This window comes from Natator depressus, chromosome 2, assembly GCF_965152275.1.
Source record: "Natator depressus isolate rNatDep1 chromosome 2, rNatDep2.hap1, whole genome shotgun sequence".
Taxonomy (NCBI): Eukaryota; Metazoa; Chordata; order Testudines; family Cheloniidae; genus Natator; species Natator depressus.
Genome location: NC_134235.1, coordinates 252,192,664 through 252,220,130, shown reverse-complemented (window position 1 = coordinate 252,220,130; position 27,467 = coordinate 252,192,664). Strand labels below are relative to the sequence as shown.

The 27,467-nt window shown below is 42.4% G+C and overlaps 1 protein-coding gene across 1 annotated transcript in view; it reads left to right on the top strand.

Annotated features, from left to right (window-relative positions):
- Positions 1-16,437: 16,437 nt before the first annotated feature.
- Positions 16,438-27,467, top strand: part of DLEC1 (DLEC1 cilia and flagella associated protein) — a 64,512-nt gene continuing 53,482 nt past the window's right edge. Inside the window, exons 1-7 of the mRNA XM_074946371.1 lie at positions 16,438-16,562; positions 18,407-18,547; positions 21,912-22,068; positions 22,676-22,786; positions 26,059-26,255; positions 26,536-26,756; positions 27,021-27,102. Coding sequence (XP_074802472.1) covers positions 16,488-16,562; positions 18,407-18,547; positions 21,912-22,068; positions 22,676-22,786; positions 26,059-26,255; positions 26,536-26,756; positions 27,021-27,102 — 984 coding nt within the window. The 5' untranslated portion in view covers positions 16,438-16,487. The remainder of the gene's footprint in view (positions 16,563-18,406; positions 18,548-21,911; positions 22,069-22,675; positions 22,787-26,058; positions 26,256-26,535; positions 26,757-27,020; positions 27,103-27,467) is intronic.

Below are 27,467 nucleotides of genomic sequence, written 5' to 3'. Positions count from 1 at the left end.
ATAGCACATCAGAGAATAAATAAGATGCATTCGCTGCCTATAAGACCTTAGAATCTAAGGACAAATCCTGCCACTGGATCTACTCTGTCGGACATGTTCACATAGATGAAGCCCAGCTGACATCAATGGCACCTCTGTCAGAGCACAGGGCTCTGCCTACCTGGAGTCAGTTACAGTACTGGGTCCTAAGAAAGAAGCAGGCTTGCAAGTCAATGGGAGCTTCCAGTGCTCAATACAGCCATAAATCTGAAGTTAATCCATTGACTCCAGCACCGTTATTCCACATTTATGTCTCTGTAATGGAGAGCAAATTCTGACAATAGGAGTAGAAAACTGGTATTGCAGGTATAGAGCCAAATTCAGTGCTGGCATAACCAAGGGCACTGGCACACCGCTGCTTCGGCGACACTGTTCTATACTCAAAGAGTAAGTGCGGTAAATTTGGGGAGCATATACTGTATTTTTCATACACAACAAAGATGATGAATCCTTGCTTTAAGAGCAAAATGGAACTTAACAATGGAGGCACAAGCAACACCTCTGTAATTATGCACTTATATTTTCTGTAATCATGGCAAGATCAAGTAGAGCAAACTATGCTGTTGCTTCTATGGATTTGTGGAAGTGAAACTTACTATGATGGTTAAAGAATGTAGAAAGAAACCTGAAGGTTGCCCATTGAGGAAGTAGTTTCATTGGTTTTATAAGGAGTTTGTATTTTTTGGCACATCCGCATGAGATCAGCAGCCTCAATACAGTCAAAGCTTATTGTTGAAATGATTCATTTCCTTCTCTCTCCTGTTTGCAGGATTCTCAAGTAATAAGAGCCCTCAGATACACATGCACACTTCCCACAGATGTTAATGGAGGGGGAGTGGATATAAGCAACTTGGGGGAAATTGTGTCTACGGAAACAATACTGGGGGATTAAAACAAGAAACCATGAGGCTGCTATTAACATAAAGCAACTACAATGCCAGCTACGTGAGTGGTCTGTTGGTTAGAAGAGGGAGTCAGAATTGATGTTGTGGTGGGTGTGTGCTATAGACCACTGGATCAGAAGGATGAGGTAGACTATGATGAGATAACTGGCACTGTGGATATGGGGAAAGTGGTGGATGTGATATATCTTGACCTTAGCAAAGGTTTTGATACAGTCTCCCACAGTATTCTTGCCAGCAAGTTAAAAAAGTATGGATTGGATGAATGGACTATAAGGTGGATAGAAAGCTGGCTAGATCGTTGGGCTCAACGGGTAGTGATCAACAGCTCGATGTCTAGTTGGCAGCTGGTATCAAACGGTGTGCCCCGAGATTGGTCCTGGGGCCGGTTTTGTTCAACATCTTTGTTAATGATCTGGATGATGGGATTAATTGCACCCTCAGCAAGTTTGCATATGACACTAAAATGAGGGGAGAGGTAGATACGCTGGAGGGCAGGGATAGGGTCCAGAGCAAGCTAGACAAATTGGAGGATAGGTCCAAAAGAAATCTGATGAGGTTCAACAAGGACAAGTGCAGAGTCCTGCACTTAGGAAGGAAGAATCCCATGCACCGCTACAGCTAGGGACTGACTAGCTAAGCAGCAGTTCTGCAGAAAAGGACCTGGGGATTACAGTGAACGAGAAGCTGGATATGAGTCAGCAGTGTGCCCTTGTTGCCAAGAAGGCCAATGGCATATTGGAGTGTCTTAGTAGGAGCATTGCTAGCAGAGAGGAGAATAATCACTTCCCTCGATATTTGGCACTGGTGAGGCCACACGTGGAGTATTGTGTCCAGTTTTGCTCCCCCCACTACAGAAGGGATGTGGACAAATTGGAGAGAGTCCAGTGGAGGGCAACAAAAATGATTAGGGGGCTCAGGCACATGACTTACAAGGAGAGGCTGAGGGAACTGGGGTTACTTAGTCTGCAGAAAGAAAAGGAGGACTTGTGGCACCTTAGAGACCAACCAATTTATTTGAGCATGAGCTTTCGTGAGCTACAGCTCACTTCATCGGATGCATACTGTATGCATCTGATGAAGTGAGCTGTAGCTCACGAAAGCTCATGCTCAAATAAATTGGTTAGTCTCTAAGGTGCCACAAGTACTCCTTTTCTTTTTGAGAATACAGACTAACACGGCTGTTACTCTGAAATTAGTCTGCAGAAGAGAAGAGTGAGGGGGGATTTGATAGCAGCCTTCAACTGCCTGAAGGGGTGTTCCAAAGAAGATGGAGCTAGGCTGTTCTCAGTGGTGGCAGATGACGGAAGCAGCAGCAAAGGTCTCAGATTGCGGTGGGGGAGGTCTAGGATGGATATTAGGAAACTATTTCACTAGGAAGGTGGTGAAGCACTGGAAAGGGTTACCTAGGGAGGTGGTGGAATCTCCATCCTTAGATGTTTTTAAGGCCCGTCTTGACAAAGCCCTGGCTGAGATGATTTATTGGGTGTTGGTCCTGCTTTGAGCAGGGGATTGGACTAGATAACCTCCTGAGGTCTCTTCCAACCCTAATATTCTATGATTCCTGCATTGTATTTCTGGCTGTGCCATTAATTTTTTTGAGACTTTGAACAATTCCTCAAACTTTTCTGTACTTCATCTGTACAGTACATCTGTTCTACACAACACAAAATTGAGATGTTAAGAACAAAACTAAATCAAGGCCCCAAAGGACGTGAAGAGAAGAAATTCTTTAATTATCTGTATACCAATGCCAGGAGCCTGAGTAACAAACAAAAGGACTTGGAATTACTCATTTATGAGCATTGATTTAGTTGGGATTACTGAAACCTGGTGGGATAATTCCCATGATTGATATGTTAAAATCAATGGTTATAACCTATTTAGGTAGGATTGAGTGGACAAAAGGGAAGAGTGGCATTTTATATCAAAAATGGCATTTCATGTTTCCAAGTCACTGATATCTTGGAAGAAAATAATCTTGGAAGAAAAGCCATTCTTTTTGGGTGACAGATCTGAGGAACTGTTCCAAATTGAGGTGTCATTAGAGGAGGTTTTGGAACAAATTGATAAACTAAACAGTAATAAGTCTCCAGGACCTGATGGTATTCACCCAAGAGTTCTGAAGGAACTCAAATGTGAAATTGCAGGGCTACTAACTGTCTTCTGTAACCTACCATTTAAATCAGCTTCTATACTAAATGACTGGAGGATAGCTAATGTGACGCCAATTTTTGAAAAGGGCTCCAGAGGTGACCATGGCAACTACAGGCCAGTAAGCCACACTTCAGTACTGGGTAAATTGGTTGAAACTATTGTAAAGAACAAAACTGTCAGACACATATATGAACATAATTTGTTGGGAAATAGTCAACATGTTTTTTTTAAAGGGAAATCATGCCTCACCAATCTACTAGAATTCTTTGAGGGGGTCAACAACCATGCGGACAAAGGAGATCCAGTGGATATAGTGTATTTAGATTTTCAGAAAGTCTTTGACAAAGTCCCTCACCAAAGGCTCTTAAGCAAAATAAGTAGCCATGGGATAAGAGGGAAGGTTCTCTTGTGGATTGGTAACTGGTTAAAAGATAGGAAACAGGGTAGGAATAAATGGTCAGTTTTCAGAATGGAGAGAGGTAAATAGTGGTGTCCCTCAGGGATCTGTACTGGGTCCAGTCCTGTTTAACATTCATAAACGATCTGGAAAAACGGGTAAGCAGTAGGTGGCAAAATTTGCAGATAATATAAAACTACTCAAGATACTTAAGTCCCAGGCAGACAGCGAAGAGCTACAGAAGGATCTCACAAAACTGGGTGACTGGGCAACAAAATGGCAGATGAAATTTAATGTTGATAAATGCAAAGTAATGCACATTGGAAAACATAATCCTAACTATACATATACAATGATGGGGTCTAAATTAGCTGTTACCATTCAAGAAAGATCTTGGAGTCATTGTGGATAGTTCTCTGAAATCATCCACTCAATGTGCAGCGGCAGTGAAAAAAGTGAACAGAATGTTGGGGATCATCAAGAAAGGGATAGATAATAAGACAGAAAATATCATATTGCCTCTATATAAATCCATGGTACGCCCACATCTTGAATACTGTGTGCAGATGTGGTTGCCCCATCTCAAAAAAGATATACTGGAATTGGAAAAGGTTCAGAAAAGGGCAACAAAAATGATTAGGGGTATAGAACGGCTTCCATATGAGGAGAGATTAATAAGACTGGGACTTTTCAGCTTGGAAAAGAGGCGACTAAGGGGGGGATATGATAGAGGTCTACAAAATCACGAGTGGTATAGAGAAAGTAAATAAGGGGCATAAGAACAAGAACAAGGGGCACCAAATGAACAAGGGGCACCAAATGAACATAAGAACAAGGGGCACCAAATGAAATTAATAGGTAGCAGGTTTAAAACAAACAAGAAATTTTGTTTTCTCGCAATGCAGAGTCAACCTCTGGAACTCCTTGCCAGAGAGTGTTGTGAAGGCCAATACTATAATAGGGTTCAAAAGGGAGCTAGATGGATTCATGGAAGGTAGGTCCATCAATAGCTATTAGCCAGGATGGGCAGGGATGGTGTCCCTAGCCTCTGTTTGCCAGAAGCTGGGACTGGGTGACAGGGCATGGATCACTTTATGATAACTTGTCTGTTCATTCCCTTTGGGGCACCTGCCATTGGCCACTATCAGAGTATAGGATACTGGGCTGGATGGACCTTTGGTCTGACCCAGTATGGCCGTTCTTATGTTCTTGGAGTGCTTGTGGATGAATGTCCTAACAGATAAAGCATAAGATGGTATACTCGCTGGTATCTGCTACAGACCACCAAATCACACTCCTTACACACCTATCTATTATGTGTAGGGGAAAAAGCTGCATGATCATGAGGGAATTCAATTTGAATAACATATGCTGGAGGTTTCATTCTGCCAGTACTAAATCATCTTGGAATTTCTAAATATCATAGATGACAATTTCCTAACTCAAAAAGTGTTGCATCTAACAAGGGAGAATTCTATATTAGACCTCATCTTGAGGGATAAAGAGCAACTGATCACAGAACTAAAAATTAGATACCAGTGCAAAGAGAATAAAGTCCAGACCAGTGATTTATATACTTGATGCTTTACAAGGATCAATTTCACAACGCTGAAAACAATGATGAGCCAAATCAACGGGGAGAAAGAATTTAATCAGAAAAATGTGAATGAAAATTAGGAATTTGTTGAACATCTTACTATATGCCCCAAAAGGCATAGTCCCACAATCAAGGAAGAAGGCCACACTGGTTAAATAACTGACCTGGTTTAGAAGGAAAGTGAAATCAGCAATAAATAAGTAAATAAACAAACAAATGGAGGAAAGTGGATGTTGATAGTAATAAATATAAATCAGAAGCTAGGAACTGTAAAAAATTCATAAGAGAAGCAAAGAGACACAAGGGGAAATCTATGGCCAGCAGTGTTGAGGGCAAAAAGAATCTTAACAATAGTACTGATCCATTACTAGATTATCAATAATAATGCAAAAAAGGCAAAGTGTTAAATAAATATTTCTGTTCTGTATTTGGAGAAAAATGATGATACAGTCATATCATATGATAACACTTGCCATTCCACTAGTATCTCAGGAGGATGTTAAACATTAGCTACTACAATTAGACATTTTTAAACCAGCAGGTCCTGATAACTTGCATCCAAGATTTTTAAAAGAGCTGGCTGAGGATCTCTCTGGATCATTAATGTTGATTTTCAATAAGCCTTGAAACACCAGGGAAGTTCCAGAAGACTGGAAAAAAATATTATGCAAATATTTAAAAACAGTAAATGAGATGAACTGGGTAATTATAGGCCTGTCAGTCTGACATCAATCCCAGGCAAGATAATGGAACAGCTGATACGGGACTAAATTAATAAAGAATTAAAAGAGGGTAATATAATTAATGCCAATCAGTACGGGTTTATGGAAAACAGATCCTCTCAAATGAACTTGATTTTCTTTTTATGAGATTACAAGTTTGGCTGATAACGGTAATAGTGGTGATGTATTATACTTAAAATTCTGTAAGGCATTTGACTGGGCAACAAAGGACATTTTAATTACAAAACTAGAATATGGCACATATTAAATGCTTAAACTGGCTAACTGATAGGTCTCAAAATATAATTGTAAGTGGGAAATCATCATCAAATGGGTATGTTTCTAGTGGGGTCCACAGGGATCAGTTTTTGGCCCTATGCTATTTAACCTTTCTTTCTCTGAAACCTGGAAGAAAACAAAACCACCACTGATAAAGTTTGTAAATGACTCAAAAATTGGGGGAAGTGGTAAATAATAAAGAGGACAGGTCACTGATGCAGAGTGACCTGGATCACTTGGCAAGTGGGCACAAGGAAACAATGTGTGTTTTAATATGGCTAAAAGTAAATGTATACATCTAGGAATAAAGAATGTAGGCCATACGTACCTGATGGGGGAACTCTATCCTAGGAAGCAGTGACTCTGAAAGAGATTGAGGTTGTGGTGGATAATAAACTGAACATGAGCTCCCAATGCGACACTGGCCACAATGGCTAATGCAGTCCTTGGGTGCATAAACAGGGGAATCTTGAGTAGAAGTAAAGAGGTTATTTTACTTCTGTATTTGGCACTGCTGCAACCGCTGCTGGAATCCTGTGTCCAGTTCTGGTGCCCACAGTTCAAGAAGGACGTTGATAAATTGGAAAGGGTACAAAGAAGAGCCACGAGAATGATAAACAGATTAGACTCAAGGAACTCAGTCTATTCAGTTTAAAACAGAGAAGGGTTAGAGGTGTCTTGATGACCATCTATAAATACCTACATGAGAAACAAATATTTAATAAGGGGCTTGTGATGGGTTACAGACTCACAGCTGCAGCACCTGCTGCTGGTAGCTCTGGGAATTAGCTCTGTCCAGCTGTGGAGCACCATCTGCAGGTGGTATCTCACCCATTGTCTGCTCTGCTGTCTGGGACCTGCATTGCTCCCTAGTTTGTGGCATCCTCTTCTGGACACAGCCCTCCGGCTGTACCCCACTTGGTTCTCTCCCCTTCCGGGGGTATCCATAGTCCTCAGTCTGCACCTGCCCTCATAGCCAGCTGCAGCACCAAAGTCTACCCCTTGCCTCAAGGGCAAGCCACAGTCTGTGTCGGGCCATGCTCCTCCACAGCCAGGTGCAGTGTAAGGGGGAGGGAGAGACCCAGGCCCACCCAGTACTCTGGGTCCCGGTCCAGGGACCTTCTGGCATCAGCCATATCCTGCCCTCCTTCTCTCCCCTCTACTGCTTGTGCTCCCTGGGCCACTTCCCCTTTCGACCTTGCACCTTCTCAGCCCTTTCTTTCAGGGGCCTCAGCCTGGAGCTTTCCCTCTGCTCCCCTGAGCCTGCCCAGCGCTGCTCTATCTAAGGTGCTGTCCCCAGAAGCCAGTCCTCCTCCCTTGCTGGTCAGGGAGAGACCCTGTCTCTTCTGCTTTGCAGCCTTTATATAGGACCCAGCCTGGCTCTGATTGGCTGCCTTTCTGCCGTTCTCTGATTGGCTGGGTTCTGCGTAGACGCTTCAAAGACTGCTATCAATCCTTTGTCTGCCATAGTTGGGCAACGGCCCCACTACAGGGCTGTTCAGTCTAGCAGAGAAAAGTATAACATGATCCAGTTGAAGTTGAAGCTAGACAAATTCAGATTAGAAATAAGGCATACATTTTTAACACTAAGGGCAATTAACAATTGGAACAACTTACCAAGGGTTGTGGTGGATTCTCCATCACTGACAATATTTACATCAAGATTGGATGTTTTCCTAAAACATATGCACTAGGAATTACTTTGGGGAAATTCTATGGCCTGTGTCATACAGGTCAGACTAGATGATCCCTTTTGGCCTTGGAATCTACTAATCTAGTCTGACTGTAGTGGTAGAGATTCATCATATAGCTTCAGACTGGCACAAGGATGTTTAAATTTGCTGTCAGCCCTCATTAAGATATACTACATATTAGGGCTGTCAATTAATCACAGTTAACTCACACGATTAACTCAAAAAAGTTAATCACGATTAAAAAATTAAAAATCTCTGTTTTAATCATACTGTTAAACAACAGAATACCAATTTAAATTTATTAAATATTTTGGATGTTTTTCTACATTTTCATATACACTGTATTCTGTGTTGTAATTGAAATCAAAGTGTACATTCTTTTTTATTACAAATATTTGCACTGTAAAAATGATAGACAAAAGAAATAGTATTTTTCAATTCACCTCATAGAAGTACTGTAGTGCAATCTCTTTGTCGTAAAAGTGCAATTTAGAATTGCAGATTTTTTTGCTACATAACTGCAGTTAAAAACAAAACAATGTAAAACTTCAGAGCCTACAAGTCCACTCAGTCCTACTTCTTGTTCAGCAAATCGCTAAGACAAACAAGTTTGTTTCCATTTACAGGAGATAATGCTGCCCACTTCTTATTTACAATGTCACTAGAAAGTGAGAACAGGCATTTGCATGGCACTTTTGTAGCCGGCATTGCATGGGATTTACATGCCAGATGTGCTAAACATTCGTATGCCCCTTCATGCTTCGGCCACCATTCCAGAGGACATGCTTCCATGCTGATAATGCTCGTTAAAAAAATAATGTGTTAATTAATTTGGGACTGAACTCCTTGGGGGAGAATTTTATGTCCCCTGCTCTGTTTTACCTGCATTCTGCCATATATTTCATGTTATAGCAGTCTCGGATGATGACCCTGCACATGTTGTTCAAGATTGCACTATAGTGCTTGTATTAGGTGAATTGAAAAATACTATTTCTTTGGGTTTTTACAGCGCAAATACTTGTAATAAAAAATAAATAAAAAGTGAGCACTGTACACTTTGTATTCTGTGTTGTAATTGAAATCAATATATTTGAAAATGTAGAAAACATCCAAAAATATTTAAATAAATGGTATTCTATTATTGTTTAACAGTGCGATTAATTTTTTTAATCGCTTGACAGCCCTGGTATATATTCCTGGTGTAATGATATGTTTACTCTCTTTAAATCTGTAGCAGGAAGCTAAGCAGGAGGGCAAAAGATGGTTCTTGCACCTGTGCACAGAGGCAGCGCGTGGGAGGGAGCATGCAGGGTCACATGCCTCCCAAGATTTTTCAGGATGCCTCTGGCAGGGACACCCAGCAGCGAGGAGGCACCGCGTCCCCTGGCAAGAGTGGCTGGCTGCCAACTGAGCTCCTTTCCGCCACATTGGGCTGCTTCTCCTTCCCTGCTTGTGCAGTCCCAGCGCTGCTGCTTGCTTTGCAGACCGTCCGCTGAGTTGGGGGATGGAGGCAGAGGCAACACATAGGACTCCAGCAGCAGAGAAGGCGAAGCAGCCCATGTGGCAGGGAAGGAGCTCAGCCGGCAGCCAGCTGTCCTACTGCTTCCTCCATCCCCTTGTTGCATGGACACACTGAGAGTGCCACTACCAGTGGGACTGCTGCCTCCTCACAACTGGGCATCTGTGCCAGAGGTGTCCCAAGAAATCTTGAAAGGTTCTGGGGGTCATGTGCCCACCCCCCCCGCCCCAGCCACAGTTACGTGTTACCTCTGCCTGTGCCCATCACATCACCTTTTGCTCTCACATCCTTTGCTCTCACTCTCTCTCTCTCTCCCTTTAGTCTAATTGAAGAAGCCCAGTGTAGTAGAGACTAGTAGTTGTATCGGTTTGTGAATCCCCATAGACAATTATGATGGGATTTCAGCTGAGGCAGGAGCCCAGACTGGCAATGATGCTGTTACCCAAGAACCTCTTAGTGCCAACTGGCATGGGGCACAGAGGAGGTGCACATGGGTTACAAGAATCTCCTGAGTCTGGTATGTGCAGCTCACCAAAAAACGTCTCGTGAAGTCTGAAATAAAAACCGGTGTCACATGAGTCATCAATATCATTGTGAAATGTACGTAAAGATACTATCTGAGGAGTTATGTATATACACTGAAAATACGTTCTTAAAGTGTGTCTAGGGACTGGTCACCAGCAAAGGTGAAAAACAGGATTTCTGTCAGACAAGAGATGTTTGTCTATCTATCCATGTTTATATGCAAATTGAGTAGTGTCTTGTTCATAGGGGGTCCTTTATCACCAGTCTGAAATGAATGCAAATGAAGGATTGGGAGAACTTCAAAGAAGGAAACTAATACGAAGACAAAAACAGGGGGCGAGGGAAAGAACCCTGTTTGGCGGGTGCAGATCAAAGGTTTGCTCCACTATATTTGGAGGGAAAAGAAGACACCAGCTCACTCTTCACTGACCAAGTAAAAGGACAGCGAGTTTGGTTCATGAAAAAGGGGTCTCAACCAGGGCTGGCTGAAAATTCTGGAGAACTTTTGGTGAGATAACCTTCTTTAGATAGGAGGGTAACCTGTACATTGAGTTTACTCTCTTGAAAGTGTGTTATGAATTCTTTTTATACGTAACTGTTTGTTTCCAATAGTCTTACTCACTATCTCTGGAATCTCTGTTCTTTGATAATAAACATTTATTTTGCTTTTAGCTGTAAATAGATCTCAGTGCTGTGGTGTTAAGCAAAGTGGTGATCTTGAGTTGAATCTTACAAGCTGGTGTGTACCGCTCCTTTGGGCACAGCAGGCCTGGTCATTCTGTGAGAGTTCAGTGAAAAAGGGGCTGGATGCTACAGAGAATACTCAGAGGACTCAGGGGTTAGTGTGTGCCTGCACCGAGCAAGCGAGGCCTGCGGAGGCCTGGAAGGCAGTGCTTGTGTTACCAGAGGCTGTTCATTTCTGGGAGCTGACCCATAGCAAGCCTACACCAGATTGCTTTACAGTAAGGGCAGGTAGTGGGCAGACATCTCACAACCCTGGGTACCCCTGGAGAGTGTCACAGATGTGAGAAGCTCCAGCCCTGTAGCGAATGTGAGCCCTGCCTGGGGGAACCCCTTCTCATTGGCTGCCTTCCCTATTGCCATGCCTCTTGGGGCTGTGCAACCAATCAGAAGAGGAAGGAAGAGCTCTCTTCTCCCCCAACCTCCCCCTCAACCCAAAGGCATTCCCATGATGGGGAAGGGGTGGCGAAGAAAAAAAAAAACATAACCCAATTGAGCTGCCGCTGAAGAGGGAGGGAGGGAGGGAATGAAGGATCAGCCGCCGAATTGCTGCCGAAGACCCGGACGTGCCGCCCCAATAATGGACGGAGTGCCGCCCCTTTCTATTGGCAGCCCCAGGCACCTGCTTCCTTCGCTGGTGCCTGGAGCCGGCCCTCGCTCATCAAATAATAGGTTCTTCTGATCCCAAAGGACTAGCCACACACCCAGGTCAATATATAACCCAGTTCTTACCCAAAAATCACGCTGATGCCAATCCTTTAGTATCTAAAAGGATATTTATAAAAAGAAAGAAAGAAAGGTGAGAGTTAAAATTGGTTAAAGGAATCAAATACATACAGTAATTGCAAAGTTCTTGGTTCAGGCTTGTAGCAGTGATGGAATAAACTGCTGGCTTAAGTCAAGTCTCTGGCTGTTTCGAAATCATTGGAAGGTCCTCAGTCCATTGGTTAGAATGCTCCCATTAATATAAGTTCATAGTCCAGAGGTTTGAGCTGGAGCAAAATGGAGGCAAAATGGAGGGGTTTCCAGGGCCTTTTATATCCTCTGCCATGTGGAGGGAAACCCATTGTTCTTACTGTGGAAAATTACAGCAACAAGATGGAGTTTGGAGTCACATGGGCAAGTCACATGTCCATGCATTTCACCTAGTCATTGCAGGAAATTCCATTAAGTGTAAATAGGTGTCTCCCATGGTCCGTTGTTCTTTTGGTGGACCACTCAATTTGAATAGCTCCTCCAAGATGTGCTGGCTAACTACTTCCTGGGTGTTATTTTAGGAGCAAATATTTGAAATCCAGGTATAGAGCCAATATTCATAACTTCAAATACAAAAATGATCCATGCATACAGATAGCATAATCATAAGCAGCAAATCATAACTTTTTCATAGACACCTCACTTGATAACCTTTGTACAAGATTTGTTGCAAATATATAACAGTGATTGCAACAATGATCTATATGGCACGGAGAAATAAGACATGGGAAATTATTGCAAAAGAAAAAAAATGATCATCTTCTATTAGGATCAAGCACATTTTATAATGTGTGGTTACCATTTCTGGAGTTTGAACAAAATAAATATACAGACAATGATATAAGGGTCATCAGACAGAAATGGGTCTTTTAAAGGTGGAATAACCAGAAGAGAAACAGGTCAAATGACTCATATATGAAGGAAAATAGATAGCAGCTGGTTATGACTTACATAATATACAGAGGAAAAATGCCAGAAGAAGGGAAACATTTCTGGAAGATCTCATACATTGGAAGTAAGAGTAACTATTTATATCTGGACAATGTGTACTTTAGACAGTGCTTTCTAAACTGGTATTTGTGTTGTCATAAGCTAGACCTCTGAGAATCCTCTTGTTTCTTTGAAGGCTAAATAAGGTGGAATTAGAAAGTGAGGTATGTGTGTTATTAATAAGATTTGTAATACTGTACTTGTGTGGGAACGTGAATTTATTAGATTCATGTTAATGAGAAACATCTGGCTCATTTGAAACTATATATATATATATATATATTCAGTTTACATATGTTAATAATGGGGGGTGGAAAGTAGGCCTAATCTAAAATCTCTGAAGTCAGTGGGAGACTTTCAGCTTACTTCAGTCAGCTTTGAATCAGCCCTTAAATTCTGACTGCAGGTTCCTTATTTGATTAGTGAACGGAAAGACTCCAGCTTGACTTTCAGATTCCAGGGTGAGTTTTCAAGGCAGAAGTTAGAAAAAAACATTTTTACCTATAAAAACTGAACAGACCTGATTTATAAGTAATTGTGAGACAAGAAATATGAAACCCCGCAAAGCTATTTTGATAGACACTTTTCAGTGTTGAACCACACATTATTTTAAACAAAAACATCTTTCCGATTGCCACTACTCTATCTGAGCTTATTTTGGTCCACTGGAAAGAACTGCTAAAAGAATATTGGATTTTATTGACTTTCCAGGTAAGTCCATAGATGTTATAGTCAACTGTAACAACAGATGACTAAAAAACTTGGAATCTTGAAGGACTGACACATCTGCATGCTGACACGCAGGGCCAGTTTTAAAGGCAAGAACATATGTAAATTCACAGGGTGCCATCAGAAAGAATAGTCATAATCCTTTTTTATGGGAAAACATTTGCACCTGGCAATACTAGATGAAAACTGAAACCGGTGCCAGATGACAGCAATTTCTCTGATTGGCCTTAGTCTCCTAAGCAGGATATTTTAGAAACCCTGAACTTCCCCTGCACGCGATAAGAAACTATGGCATTTTCATTTCCTAGTAAACGATGCGATCTCTAGATTTCTAAGAATCTCATTTGATAACATATTATACAAGGGAAATGCAGAGTTTAATGGCCTGATGTAGGAAGGATTGTTCCATTTATCCTATTGTAATTAATCCATGCACTGCATACATATAAACACAACTATTGTTAGCTACATTGCGCTAGGGTGACCAGATGTCCCGATTTTATAGAGACAATTCTGATATTTGCAGCTTTTTCTTATATAGGTGCCAATTACCCCCCAGCCCCGTCCCAATTTTTCACACTTGCTATCTGGTCACCCAACATTGCACAAGAGTAGAGAGGAAAGAACCCAGGACTTTTTGCTCACCCTGAATGAACGAATGCCCACTAGCTAGGAGTAGCTTCTGTAGGTGGGCTATTTTCTGCAAATTAAGGTTTCAGAGTAGCAGCCGTGTTAGTCTGTATCCGCAAAAAGAAAAGGAGTACTTGTGGCACCTTAGACACTAACAAATTTATTTAAGCACAAGCTTTCATGAGCTACAGCAGTCACCAAGGGGCAGAAGCATGCATGCACCTTAGCCAGTATTTGACACCATCATGTATTTTTCTGCCCAAGCCATATTTGAAGAGGCCTTCATGCTGGTTAACTACCTTGGTGGTTGTAGAAAGGTGATATGAATTACAATGCAGCTCTCTCAATCTAAGTCAGAAGCAGAAAAAAGGGGGGGTGGCAAAATAAAAAATACTGGGAATGTAGTTATGGCAAACAGCACTGTCATATTTTACCACCAAAATAAGACTGCCAGTACAACCACTATAAATATGTTCCAAGCTTATACAATTAGATAGGAACAGAAAAAAGGGAGGACTGAACTAAGAAGCCTTTCACTTCTAGGGAACCAGTTTATATTCCACCTATAATGGTAGTGAGTAAAAGTCATTCCCATCCAATGTTCCCTCTAATTTTTGACAGGCTGCGTGTGCAAAAAATTTCTTCTGCGCAAATTTTTGACAGGCCATGTGTGCAAAAAATTTCTTCTGGGCAAAGTTTTGTGCTTCTGTGCAAAGTTTTGTGCACACGGTGTTTCACCGTGTGCGCGGGGTTTAGGATCTGTTTGTGCGCGCACATGGGCACAGCTTAGAGGGAACAGTGTATGGCTTTTTGACTGCTTATATGTCAGGAGATGATGATTGCAGTCCATTACTACAAAATCTACTATTGCTACTAGCATTTGCTGGTAGTCTCAACAGAAAGGGCAAGAACTGAGTGATCAAGTCAACTGTATTATTTAATTATCGCTAGATGTGTTCCCTCCAAGTCAGATATGAGGTTCCTACCTTGTCCGGTTTTATGTTTGTTTTAGGCCTAATTCTAAGAGGTGTTGAGCACTGAGGTTCTCGTTATTATCAGGATTATGCCATTCATAATGACCATGTAAATTCTTCAGGGCAGTGCACCAAATGCCCTGCTCCCATTCAACTCAGTAGGGGCTTTCCCAATGACTTTAGTAGGAGCAGGTTAATAAACCAATATTAGAGCTGGCTGAAATGTTTTGAATGAAATGATTTTTTTGTTGACCCCCCCCCCTTTTTTTTGCAAAACTATCAGCCTTCTCCATTTTTTTTTTATTTTTTGCCATTTTAAATCATTTAATCAAAGTGCTTATTAATTTACATAACTATTTTGATAAAAATATTGCAAAAAATGACAAAAGGATCCCTGTTAAGCCCTGCAAAAGAAAAAAAAAACTTCTTTGAAATTTCACATTTTTTCAGAATTGTTTTGCTGCATTGTTGACCAGTTCCAACTACTTTTATTATTAACAATAATTACATAGTGGGATGGTGTCAGGAAGCCTCATAGTTTCTCCATTATTGAGGGGGAAAAGAGGGGAGATGGGGTTGAAACGGGATATTAGTCCAGCTGTGATGCACTAGAGCAGTGGTTCCCAAACTGGGGTTCATGAAATGTTACAGGGGGTTCTCAGGGAAAAATTCCCTAATGGCGGACAGAGCTGTCCTTAGGGACCCCGGGCAGCACGGGGCCAGCAGCCTGGAGCCCCTGGACTTCCAAGAGCAAAGCAGATCAAAGCAAGCATATCTATCACACTGAGGAGATTTAAACTTCAAGACTCCTTATAAGAAATGGAAAGGGAGGTGGATATTTTTTGCTGTTTTTAAAATTAAAGAGGCAGCTAGTATTGTTTTTAAAATTATTATGAAGAACAGGTTTAAGCTTTGTTGTAACATGCGTTGTTTGCCTGGACTGCTCAAGACCTGAATGCTTGTGGAGGAGGAACTGTTTGAATTGGCTTCTTAAATACCTTCATGCTGTTTCACATCGGATATTCCTTGATGAAACATAGGAGCCTTGTCTTATTACAGGCTTATTCAAAGTGATACAAGATACCAAAGTGAGATCTTGGAAGAGTGTTGCCGTTTTCATAATGTAATAAAACTACTGTAATGATAAATAATAATAATAAATCGTGTGTAATAAGCATGTCATAAAAACAAATTGTATATTTCCAAGATCACTGCTTTTATAATTTATACTCAGGTAAAGGAGAAAATCCCTGGAAACATTAATTTTTTAGGAGGTTTGGGTTCTCCAGAGTTGACATTTTCGTGAAAGGGGTTCACAGGCTGTTAAAGTTTGGGACCCACTGACCGAGAGTGAACTGAGACAGGAAAATCAAAGGCTACCAGGAGCCCCCAGAGCTGAAAGTGTGGCCTGGTGGGCAGCGAAATCCGGGGTCATAAGCCAAGGGCTAGATCCCAGGCTGTGGGGCAGCCTGCGAGGGGACAGGGGCGATGTCACAGAGAGGAGGCAGAGGGTGAATACCGCTAAGTGACGACCACAGCGCACCTCCAGAAAGGGGACGGGACGGGGCTACAAACACTGTTACCCGCCCAGCCCCAGCTCCGCGCTCCCCGCTGCCCCCGGAGCGGTCTCCCCAAGGAAGGGGCGCGATGGCGGCCCAGGCGCTCGCCCGCCCCGGCGCGGGAGGAACCCGCTGCTGGCTGGGAGGAGGCGCCGTCGCTAGGGCAGGGCGCTGGTAAACTGAGCCGGCCGCTCACCTAGCGACAGGCTCCGGCCGAGCCTGCCCGGTGCGAGCGGCGGGGCCGGGGCTGCCCTGGCCTCCGGGCCCCGCGTGGGGGATGGCGGCGGGCGGGGCCCCCAGCAGCCCTGAGCCCTCCATGGACAGACACAGACCCGCCTCCGAGCGGACTCAGGTAACGGCCCCTGCGGCCCCGGCATGGCCCTTCCCCGCCTCCGAGACCGACCCCCCCCCCGGCCAGCAGGGGCCCCCCCGAGACCGATCCCCCCCAGGCCAGCAGGGCCCCCCCCCGAGACTGAGCCCCCCCTCCGACACCGACCCCCCAGGCCAGCAGGGGCCCTCCCCCGAGACCGACCCCCCCCGAGGCCAGCAGGGCCCCCCCCCGAGACCGACCCCCCAGGCCAGCAAGGCTCCCGCCCCGAGACCGACCCCCCAGGCCAGCAGGGCGCCCCCCCCCCCGAGACCGACCCCCCCAGGCCAGCAGGGCCCCCCCTGCTGAGACTGACCCGCCAGGAGGGCCCTCCCCCCTCTGAGACTAACCCCCTCCCCTCCGAGACAGACCCCCAGGCCAGCAGGACCCCCCCTCCCCCGAGACTGACCTGCCAGAAGGGCCCTCCCCCCTCTGAGACCGACCCCCCAGGACCCTTCTCCCTCCGAGACCGACCCCCTGCAGCAGGCCCCTCCAAGACCGACCCCACCAGGCCAGCTGGGCCCTCCCCCCTCAGAGACCGACCCCCCCTACCCCCCCCGCCCCGTAGGGCCCTCCCTCCTCAGAACCTCCTCAACACCCCCCCCCCCCCGTTCTCCTCTGCCTTCAGAGATCAACCCCCTACCCTGCACTCAAAGACCAATGCCCCTGCCCTCAAAAACTGATTCCCCCGCCCCTGCAGGGCCCTCCACACACACAAACCCCCCTCTCTCACCCTCCAATACTTCCCCCCCACAGGGCCTTCCCCCCTCCAGACCAACACTTCCCAGATGCCCCTCTGCCTTAGAGACACCCCCCCGCCCTGCTGGAGGCCCCCTCCACAGAGATACCTCCCGCAACCACACCCCGATGCCACCTCCAGCCTCAGAGACACCCCTCCACCCATGATCCAATGGCTGGAAGTTGAAGCTAGGCAAATTCAGACTAGAAACATGGTGTAGATTTTTAACAGGGTAATAAAACATTGGAACAATTTACCAAGGGTCATGGTGGAGTCTCCATCACTGACCATTATAAAATCAAGATGGAATGTTTTTCTAAAATATCTGGTCTTGGGATTTGCCAGGGGGCGGGGGGGGGGACGGACTTCTATGGCCTGTGATATACAGGAAGTCAAACCAGATGATCACAATGGTCCCTTCTGGGCTAGGGATCTACGAATCACAAAGAGAGGGAGACACACTCACACACCCCAGCAGCCCATTCACTGTGCCTGGACACCCCAACCCATTCAGAGCTCCAGCAGGGAGCCTCTTTGCCCCACTTGGAGAGACACCCCCCAGCCTATCCAGAAAGACACCCCTGTACACACACTCCCTCTCAGACACACCTCTCTTGGACCTTCCTGTGAACCCCCCTTCTGTGCCCCTATAGTATCCACTGCAGACAGGAGCCCCTTTCCACCACCATCTGACATTTCCTCTACCTCCTAAATCCCCTCTCTGGCAGACCCCAATTCCCCCTGCAGATAGTCCTTTCCAGACAGAGCCTTCCAGCCCTAGACAGTCCACACCTAGCCACCCACCCAGCCATTCTCTGGAGGATCTGAATGGAATTTGCTTTTGCAGCCTATATCTTTATATAACCCAGATTTTTATAAAGCAAATAGATACACAGAGCTTCTATATCCAGAACATTATGTACATAGTCCCCTTTCTTACCAAAGCACTGGTAATCTGAAGCTACTGCTGTGGAACCAAACTGATTTAATCACTGGTGCATATATGGTTTAATATTCATGTCCCTCACCCTCAATCCTGTCTCTGTTTCTAAAGATTAACAATTTCTCACCCTAAGTTTTTCCCCTTCAGGACATTTCTCATTTGTTGACTAGCGTCTTTAAGAGCATGTATACTGCAGATGTTATAGGGATGGACACTGGAACAAATCTGATCAAGTCCCGTGGAGGAGACAATCTCTATCATGAGAAGTTTGTGGAGGAGCTGCAAAAGGTAAAGCAAATAAACAAAAAACAGAGGCAATTTTCAGAGCTGTTCTGAGATTTAGCAAAATGTTTGTCAATGTTAATTCAGACCTCCCAGGATTTTTTTTCACAATGGTTTCCTAGAATCGCAACGACATTTTCATGAGCAGTTTGAATGTTAGTGGCAAATACCCTTCTTAAGACCAATTTTGCTTGTAGAGCCTCTCATCTCAATATGTATTAGCCACCTGATGCTCCTAACTGTTGTTCTGGGAGTTTTTTCAGATGTGAAGTAAAAAACAATTCTCTTTAAAGTTCTGAAAGCACTATCTGCTTTTACCCTACATTCTCCCTGCAGTTTCAAGTGGATGTGATAGTCTTCTTACTATCCTTCAATAAATTGTTGTGTAGTGTTGTTGTGTGCTCTTAAGGAGCTGCTGAACGGAGTGAAGTGATCCTTATATAACCATTTCCTACCTCACTGGTGGGTTGTGATACATAATTCATTAATGTTTGCAAAGCACTTTTGAGACAAAAATGATGAAAAAAGCTATAGAAGTGCAAAGTATTTTTTGTAATCCTATTGCTTCAGTAGGTGCTGAGCGAGAATAGGAGACGAGATCACTGTTAAAATGAACAGATATTCTGATTTTGGCAACAGATGTTAATTTTGTAGGCACCATCTATCTCTTTGTACTGTTCACAGACTCGTAGATGACTCGTGCCTCCCCATATTGGGGGGGCACAAATCTAAAGGGAAAGAGACATGACCGCACCATGTGTCTTCCCTGCTTGGTGCCCCAAGCCCTGTGCCCAGCCTGGGCCCTCTGCACTCTCCCCGCCCCACCAACATTACCTGCTGGGGGGGGGACTCTGTCCTTCCCCCGCTGTGCCTTCCCCCCTCCCCAGCATGTTCAGCTGCTCTCCCTGGGAGCCGGCCCCAGGCGGGGAGCAGGACGGAGCCATTTCTCACGCAGCTGAAGCTGGCTACTGAGGGTCGCTGACTCTGTGCAGCGCAGCAGCTGCCCGAGAGATCCTGCCTGGGGAGATGGTGGCACCTGGGCCCGACTGCTGGGGATAGGGGCTGAGTGAGCCGGAAATGTGCCTGGGGGGAGAGGGGATTCTGGCTCACTTGGCCCCTGTCCCTAGCAGCTGGGCCCAGCTGCGGGGCGGCCTGCCACCTTCCCAACCAGGCTGTCTCAGGCAGCCACTATGCCGCACAGAGCAGTGACCCTGAACGGCTGGCATAAGAAGTGGCTGGTTCTGCCCCTTCAGCTTCCTGCCCAGGCCCGGCAGCCACGGTCAGAGGCCGAGCATGCCAGAGGACAGGGGCAGTGGGAGAAGGATAGAGCCCCTCTCCTTCCCCATGCTGGCAGCCCATGCAGAAATCTGTTGTGTCACCTGACCCTGCATACCCCCAACGCATCACCTATGCACAGACTGCAAGACAGACAAGCATGAATTTCAGATTCTATATTTTTCTCCTGAATTGAGTTTCTTCAGAAGGTACCAGTGAATGGAGTCTGCTTTTTCTTGACAATACCTGAGTAGTGTGTTTGAATGATCTCTCCTCAAACATTGACATCTTGTCATTTAAAGTAAGATGCTTCCCAAAAGAAGTACCGTATATACTCATTCATAAGCCGAATATTTTTGGTAAAAAAGTGACACATCAAAGAGTGGGGGTCGGCTTATAAACGGGTCTACACCAAAATTTGATGATTTAAAACTCTATGAAATCATTGAATTGAATATCTAATACATTGTCGTTTTGTTTACCTGGAGCGTCTGCAGGCACGGAGCCCCTCAGTTCCCTGTGGCCGCGGTTTGCCGTTCCCAGCCAATGGGAGCTGCGGGAAGTGGCGCCACTTCCCGTAGCTCCCATTGGCTGGGAATGGCAAACCGCGGCCACTGGGAGCTGAGGGGCTCCATGCCTGCGAACGCTCCAGGTAAACATAACATCCTGACGGGCCGGGAGCCAAAGTTTGCCAACCCCTGAAATATAGGGTCGGCTTATGAAAGGGTCATACAGTTTTTACTATTTTTACTTATCCCTCTTGGGGAGGAGGTGTCGGCTTATAAACGAACTGGCTTATGATCGAGTATATACGGTAGTTAGCATTAAGATAAACCATGTTATAAGAAAGTTATTTAGATTTTCTTTTAAAGTGGGTGGTGCTCTATCTATCTGAGGAACGGGTACAATATGTGCTGTATATTCAGTGCAAATCAGAGCTTTACAAAATCCACTTTCCAGCTTGCTATTGGAGAACAGAAAACTTACAAGTTAGAGGTGGGTGAAACTGAGCTATCAATTCACTTTAAACTGCAGATTTTAAGCTTTCAGGTTTTGAAGGGTTTTTAAAAAGTTGTTTTTAGTCCTAAATCTGAACAGATGTGCAGTCTTTCTGAGTCTGTAGACGGGTAATCTTAAAACCTCTCTTGTTGGAGCAGCTGTGGAATGAAATCAACAAGACTTTGGTCATTTTCACGGCTGATATTCAAAACCAGTAGGAAAAAATTGATGATGAATGCTATTTTGTTGAAACTGAAATTTTCTCAGATCCAAGATGGAATTGGGGGATCAGGGAAGAAGGACAGAGAGAGAAGAATAGTCAATAGCCTACTATTTAGGACACTCACCTGGGATGTGGGAGACTTGGTTCAAATCCCTGCTCTGAATCAGTGAATTAAAAAGCTTTCTAGTAACTAGGGGAGAGAGAACACTTTAAATTTAATCATATACCTGATATAGTATCTGGAACACAAGCAGGGTCCAAGCATAGCACCTTCCCTCTTTCCAGTAGCAGAGGTTGAAGGTCAGGTTTCTCAGTAGGGTATTGCCCCTGGAATTCATTGGTAAAGGGGCTCCTTTCATCGTATCTGCCTCTGGTTATAAAGTTTAGTGATCTGACTGGTAGGCATCTGGTAAATGTTTCAAGCCCTACCACAAGTTAAATGTTAGAAAATAATGCATTCTATTCTGAGAGTTTATTCTTGTAAAGCAAAAACATTCTAGCAAGCCTTCAGAAAGAAACAGAAAACATTTATTTTTCTATTACATGTACTGAAATTATTAATAATTTGTGACACGTTTCTGAATAACAGCCGTGTTAGTCTGTATTCGCAAAAAGAAAAGGAGTACTTTTGGCACCTTAGAGACTAACCAATTTATTTGAGCATGAGCTTTCGTGAGCTACAGCTCACTTCATCGGATGCATACTGTGGAAATTCACAGTATGCATCTGATGAAGTGAGCTGTAGCTCACGAAAGCTCATGCTCAAATAAATTGGTTAGTCTCTAAGGTGCCAAAAGTACTCCTTTTCTTTTTAATAATTTGTGATAGTTAAAAATATATTTATTTATTTACATTCACCAATCTACTTGCCAGATTCATACTGAATATAACCATCGACTGACAGAAGTTGACATAGTAGAAAAGCACATCATTCAGGCAAGAGCTCGAGCAACAGCAGCAGAAGAAAGGGCTCTGAACATGTTGAAGGTAGATGTTGGGGAGGACTTCCACAACATTGGATTGCCACCAGGTGAGGTTTCTGGGAATGTTACCTATCCCAGTACACATTTATGGGATCTGGAGCCAAATTCAATGCTTATTTAAGTCAATGGAAAGACTCCCATTGACTTCAGTGAACTTTTGATCATAATGCCAGGGTTTAATACCACTTATACTAAAAGAGCAGCTCTGAGAAACTGTAAGAAGAGAATCAAAAAGAAAAAAATTAATCTTACATAATAAGAAACTAATTGGGCAGGTCATTTTCAATGCCTGAAACCTGCCATTAATGGTTCTATACCTTAACTTTGTTGCAAGCATATATAAACAGCTGTACAAAAATCATTAATACAAATGTCTTCACAATTGCCCTGTTGATAAATGTTATTACAGGCAGGGAAACTGACACAGAGATTAAGAGATTGGTCCAAGGCCCCAGAGCCATGAATCAGAACTGAATTTAGAATTCTGGAGTTGTTTGATTCAAGTTCTGTGCTCAGTTTACAGACCATATTTCTCTCCAAAATACTTTATTGTAGTGATGTGAAGGAGAAACAACAGAAATGTGGACTGACCATTGTTAGTGTATCTTAAAACACCAATCTTTTGTTTGTTTTTGTTTTTTTTTAATATTGTAGTGAAGTCCTCCTTTCGATGGTGTGTGGATAATGACCTTCTCAAAAAACATAATTTAATCTGCCCTGAAGATTACATAACTGATAGAATACCCATTACCAAAGCACCTAAAGGTAACTTTTAAAGTAGAGACTAATACGGATTTCTGATAATGCTCTGAAGAATTAGACATGGATAGCCTGTGCATAATGCTCTGTACTTCTGCCTAATGAGCAGAAACACGAAGGGCTTTACCATATGAACACTTAGTTCGTGGCAAGCTGGGGTGTAAATTGACTGTGCTGTAACCTGGTGTGCACTAGGTGTCCATGTAGACCATGTTGCTGAGCACTAACAGTTCTCTAATGCACTTTAATGTACCCTGCTTTGAAATGGGAATAGATTAAGGAGGACGATAGACTGTTTAGTCTATGGCAGCCGGCTCCACACAGAAATGTTGTGTGCTGCAGGCTAGTGTGAGGTAGATTTGCACCCAGCTTGTTGTGAACGAAGTGTTTATATAGACAAGCCCTAATATTTAAAGTACTAAGAATTAGCTTAAAGGACACAGTAAAGATATTACATTTGTAATATATTACAAAAATTCTCCTTTCTGTGTAACTAATAAATTACTAAAACTGCAATTTGTTTTAAATATCAAATTTACTTTTCATTACCAATGCTGTTTGTTCAGTTTTTTCAGCTCACTCACTTTAGACAGCGAATCTGTGGTGGTCAGTTTCACCCTGTGATTCTTCTGCACTAGCAAATGCAGCAGTATTTATGTGATAAACAGAGCAGAGAAATAATTAAATTATTTAAACGAAAATAGTTTTTATTTTAAAAATTTGTTCTGATTAATCTCTGTGCCTTTGTTTTAGAGCTGATCAAAAATTTTCTAACAGAATGTTTTTCCATCTAAAATGCTGATTTGATTAAATTGAAATGTGTTATGAGAACATATTAATTTTGTCTGAAATTTTTATGGGAAAGTATCAAAACATTTTTGATAATGTCAAAATATTTCGTTTTTACTTTATCAAAACTTTTTTTCAATAAGGTGAAATGTTCCACTTTGATTTTATCATTTTCACACACACACATATATAAACAAAACATTTCAATACGGTCAAAATGAAATATTTCAGAACATTTCATTTTGCAAAAAAATCTGTGGTTTCTACTTTTTGTCCAAATTAGGGATGATATGTAATTTCAAATCTTGGAATTTCTTCAGTGTGAGAATTCCATTTTTTTATCAACTCTGTTTATCCATTTGTAAAGTGGAGATAGTAACTTATCTACCTCAGAGGGGAGTTATAAGGCTTAATTAACTGTTTTTAAATCATATTAAGATCCTCAAATAAAGGGTGTTAAAGAAGTTGAATGCAGTGTTGTTGTAACTGTGTTGGTCCCAGGGTATTAGAGAGACAAGGTAGATGAGGTAATATCTTTATTATTTATTTATTTATTTAATTTATTTATTATTATTTTATTATTATTGTATTTTGATCATTGTAAGTTTGTCCTAAATGTTATCAGTATGATTTGTGATTGAAACAGATTAACCTACTTGTAACAAAATAAACTGTAAATATGGCAGAAACACTAGAGCACTTAAATATTTAGTTGTTTTGCTAACTCCAAGACCAATCTTGTATTATTAATAATTAGGGCTCTCAAGCAATTAAAAAAATTAATTGTGATTAATAGTGCAATTAATCACACTCTTAAACAATAATTGAATACCATTTATTTAAATATTTTTGGATGTTTTCTACATTTTCAAATATATTGATTTCAATTACAACACAGAATACCAAGTGTACAGTGCTCACTTTATATTTATTTTTGATTACAAGTATTTGAACTATAAAAAAAAAGAAATCGTAGTATTCAGTTCACCTAATACAAATACTGTTGTGCAATCTCTTTATCATGAAAGTTGAATTTACAAATGTAGAATTATGTACAAAAAAACTGCATTCAAAAATAACACAATGTAAAATTTTGGAGCCTGCAAGTCCACTCAGTCCTACTTCTTGTTCAGTCAATCAATTTGTTTACATTTGCAGGAGATATAATGCTGCCCGCTTCTTGATTACAATGTCACCTGGAAAGTGAGAACAGGTGTTCTTGTCGCACTGTTGTAGCTGGCGTCGCAAGATATTTACGTGCCAAATGCACTGAAGATTCATATGTCCCTTCATGCTTCAACCACCATTCCAGGGGACATGCATCCATGCTGATGATGGGTTCTGCTGCATAACAATCCAAAGCAGTATTGACCCACGCATGCTCATTTTCATTATCTAAGTCAGATGCCACCAGCAGAAGGTTGATTTTCTTTTTTAGTCGTTCGGGTTCTATAATTTCCGCATTGGAGTGTTGCTCTTTTAAGACTTCTGAAAGTATGCTCCACACCTCGTCCCTCTCAGATTTTGGAAAGCACTTCAGATTCTTAAACCTTCGCTCAAGTGCTGTGGCTATCTTTAGAAATCTCACATTGGTTCCTTCTTTTGCGTTTTGTCAAATCTGCAGTGACAGTGTTCTTAAAACGAATAACATGTGCTGGGTCATCATCCGAGACTGCTATAACATGAAATATGTGGCAGAATGCAGGTAAAACACAGACCAGGGGACATACAATTCTCCCCCAAAAAGTTCAGTCACAAATTTAATTAACACATTATTTTTTTAACAAGTGTCATCAGCATGGAAGCATGTGCTCTGGAGTGGTGGCTGAAGCATGAAGAGGCATACGAATGTTTAGCATATCTGGTACGTAAATACCTTGCAATGCGAGCTACAAAAGTGCCATGCAAATGCCTGTTCTCACTTTCAGGTGACATTGTAAATAAGAAGAGGACAGCGTTATCTCCTGTAAATGTAAACAAACTTGTCTGTCTTAGCAATTGGCTGAACAAGAAGTAGGACTGAGTGGACTTGCAGGCTCTAAAGTTTTACATTGTTTTATTTTTGAGTGCAGTTATGTAACAAAAAAATCTACATTTGTAAGTTGCACTTTCACGATAAAGAGATTGCATTACTGTACTTGTATGAGGTGAATTGAAAAATACTATTTCTTTTGTTTATCATTTTTACAGTGAAAATATTTGTAGTAAAAATAATATACGCTTTGATTTCAATTACAACACAGAATACAATGTATATGAAAATCTAGAAAAACACTCAAAATATTTAATACATTTCAATTGGTAGTCTATCGTTTAACAGTTTGATTAAAACTGAGATTAATCGCGATTAATTTTTTCGAGTTAATTGTGTGAGTTAACGGCAATTAATTGACAGCCTATTAATGTTTCTCTGCTTACAGTAAGTTTCTAAAATGAATACTTTTCTCCCTATTGCTCAGAAAATGTCAATACTTTTCTTTGAACTGCAGGAAAAAAAGAGCCTGACTATATCAAGGAGACGCTTAGTTTTAAACAACTCATTTCTAAAAGTCCACGGGATCAGAAACATAGAGAAATCCCACACTTGAGGAAAACATTAGATAGTCTGCCAGATGTGTCTTTATCCACCTTAACGCTGTCTTCAACTCCTGAGCCTAGACATCAGACTAAGAAACCATCAAGTAAGGTACATTTCAGAGATGCACTCTTTTTAGCCCGTCAAACAGTTTAGGACTTATTGCTATCCCTGTAGAAAGAGGCAAGTCCTAGCACATTGCTATTTTAGTGTAAGTAGTTGCTTTCCATGTTGGAGAAGAGAAAAATACAGTAGTTTGCTGAGGGTGAAATTCTTTACTGTTACATAAAGCCTAAGTAATCAGGAATAGGTATTTTATATAACCCCCTCCCCCCCAAAGCTGCTGTATTTGACACTGAATTTTGCATCACACTCTCTGTTTCTTTCAAAGAAATCTAGCTCCTCTCACAAATCAGTCTGGAAAGATGATATGTACAAAGCGGATAGAGAACAAGACCGCATTTACCTTGCCAGACTTGAGAACCGACATAATTGCCTGAAGAATCCCCGCTTTTTCCCACCAAATACTCTTAATGGAGGAAAATCTCTTATTTTTCCTCAGAAGAAGGTAGATCAAATGATAACAGGAAGAAAAGTGGCATTTGATAAAAGGTACGTATCTTGACTCAGACCCTGATCCTGCAGAGAGTTTTGCTTTGGAGTTATTCTGGATTTATACCAGTTTAGCCAAAACAGTATTTGCTCCTGTGTATCTTGATTATAATCATTCAGAAATAATATCTTGCAAGGTTTTTATAATTTTTGTTGTTCATGCTTATGGATGCAATCAGGACATTCTTAAGGCATAGATAAATAACTGACAGTGTAAGAGCTCACTGAATATTTCTCAAAGTCTCTCCCATTATTTTATTTCAGTGATCCTCAGTCTGTTCCTGTATTTCTAGCTACCCCGCCCGCTGTTTTGTTTTCTGAGTATGAAGTTGGTCAGGTTTATGAGGTAACAGCTTTTTCATCTACAAAGAATTTATTCTACCTCTGAGAAACTTGATGTCTCTCCATGACTTTCATAGTTCCCCCACCCCTATGCTGACTTCCACATAGCCAAATAAACTCTCCTGAGCCTCATTTTCCTCTCTCTTTCAATCATCAGCAGAACTTCCCGCAAGGAATACCAAGTGTGATCCTTTTCAACCTCAGATTGCTTTTGTGTGACATGTCCTTTACTTCAGATGCTGACAGAAATGTTCAGTTTTCCCATTTACAAAATACCTACCTCCTAGGCGTGTTGTGAGAATTAATTCACTGCTGTATGCAGAGTATTATGAAAATGAACAGTGGTGCATAAGTGTTATTTGGTATTCT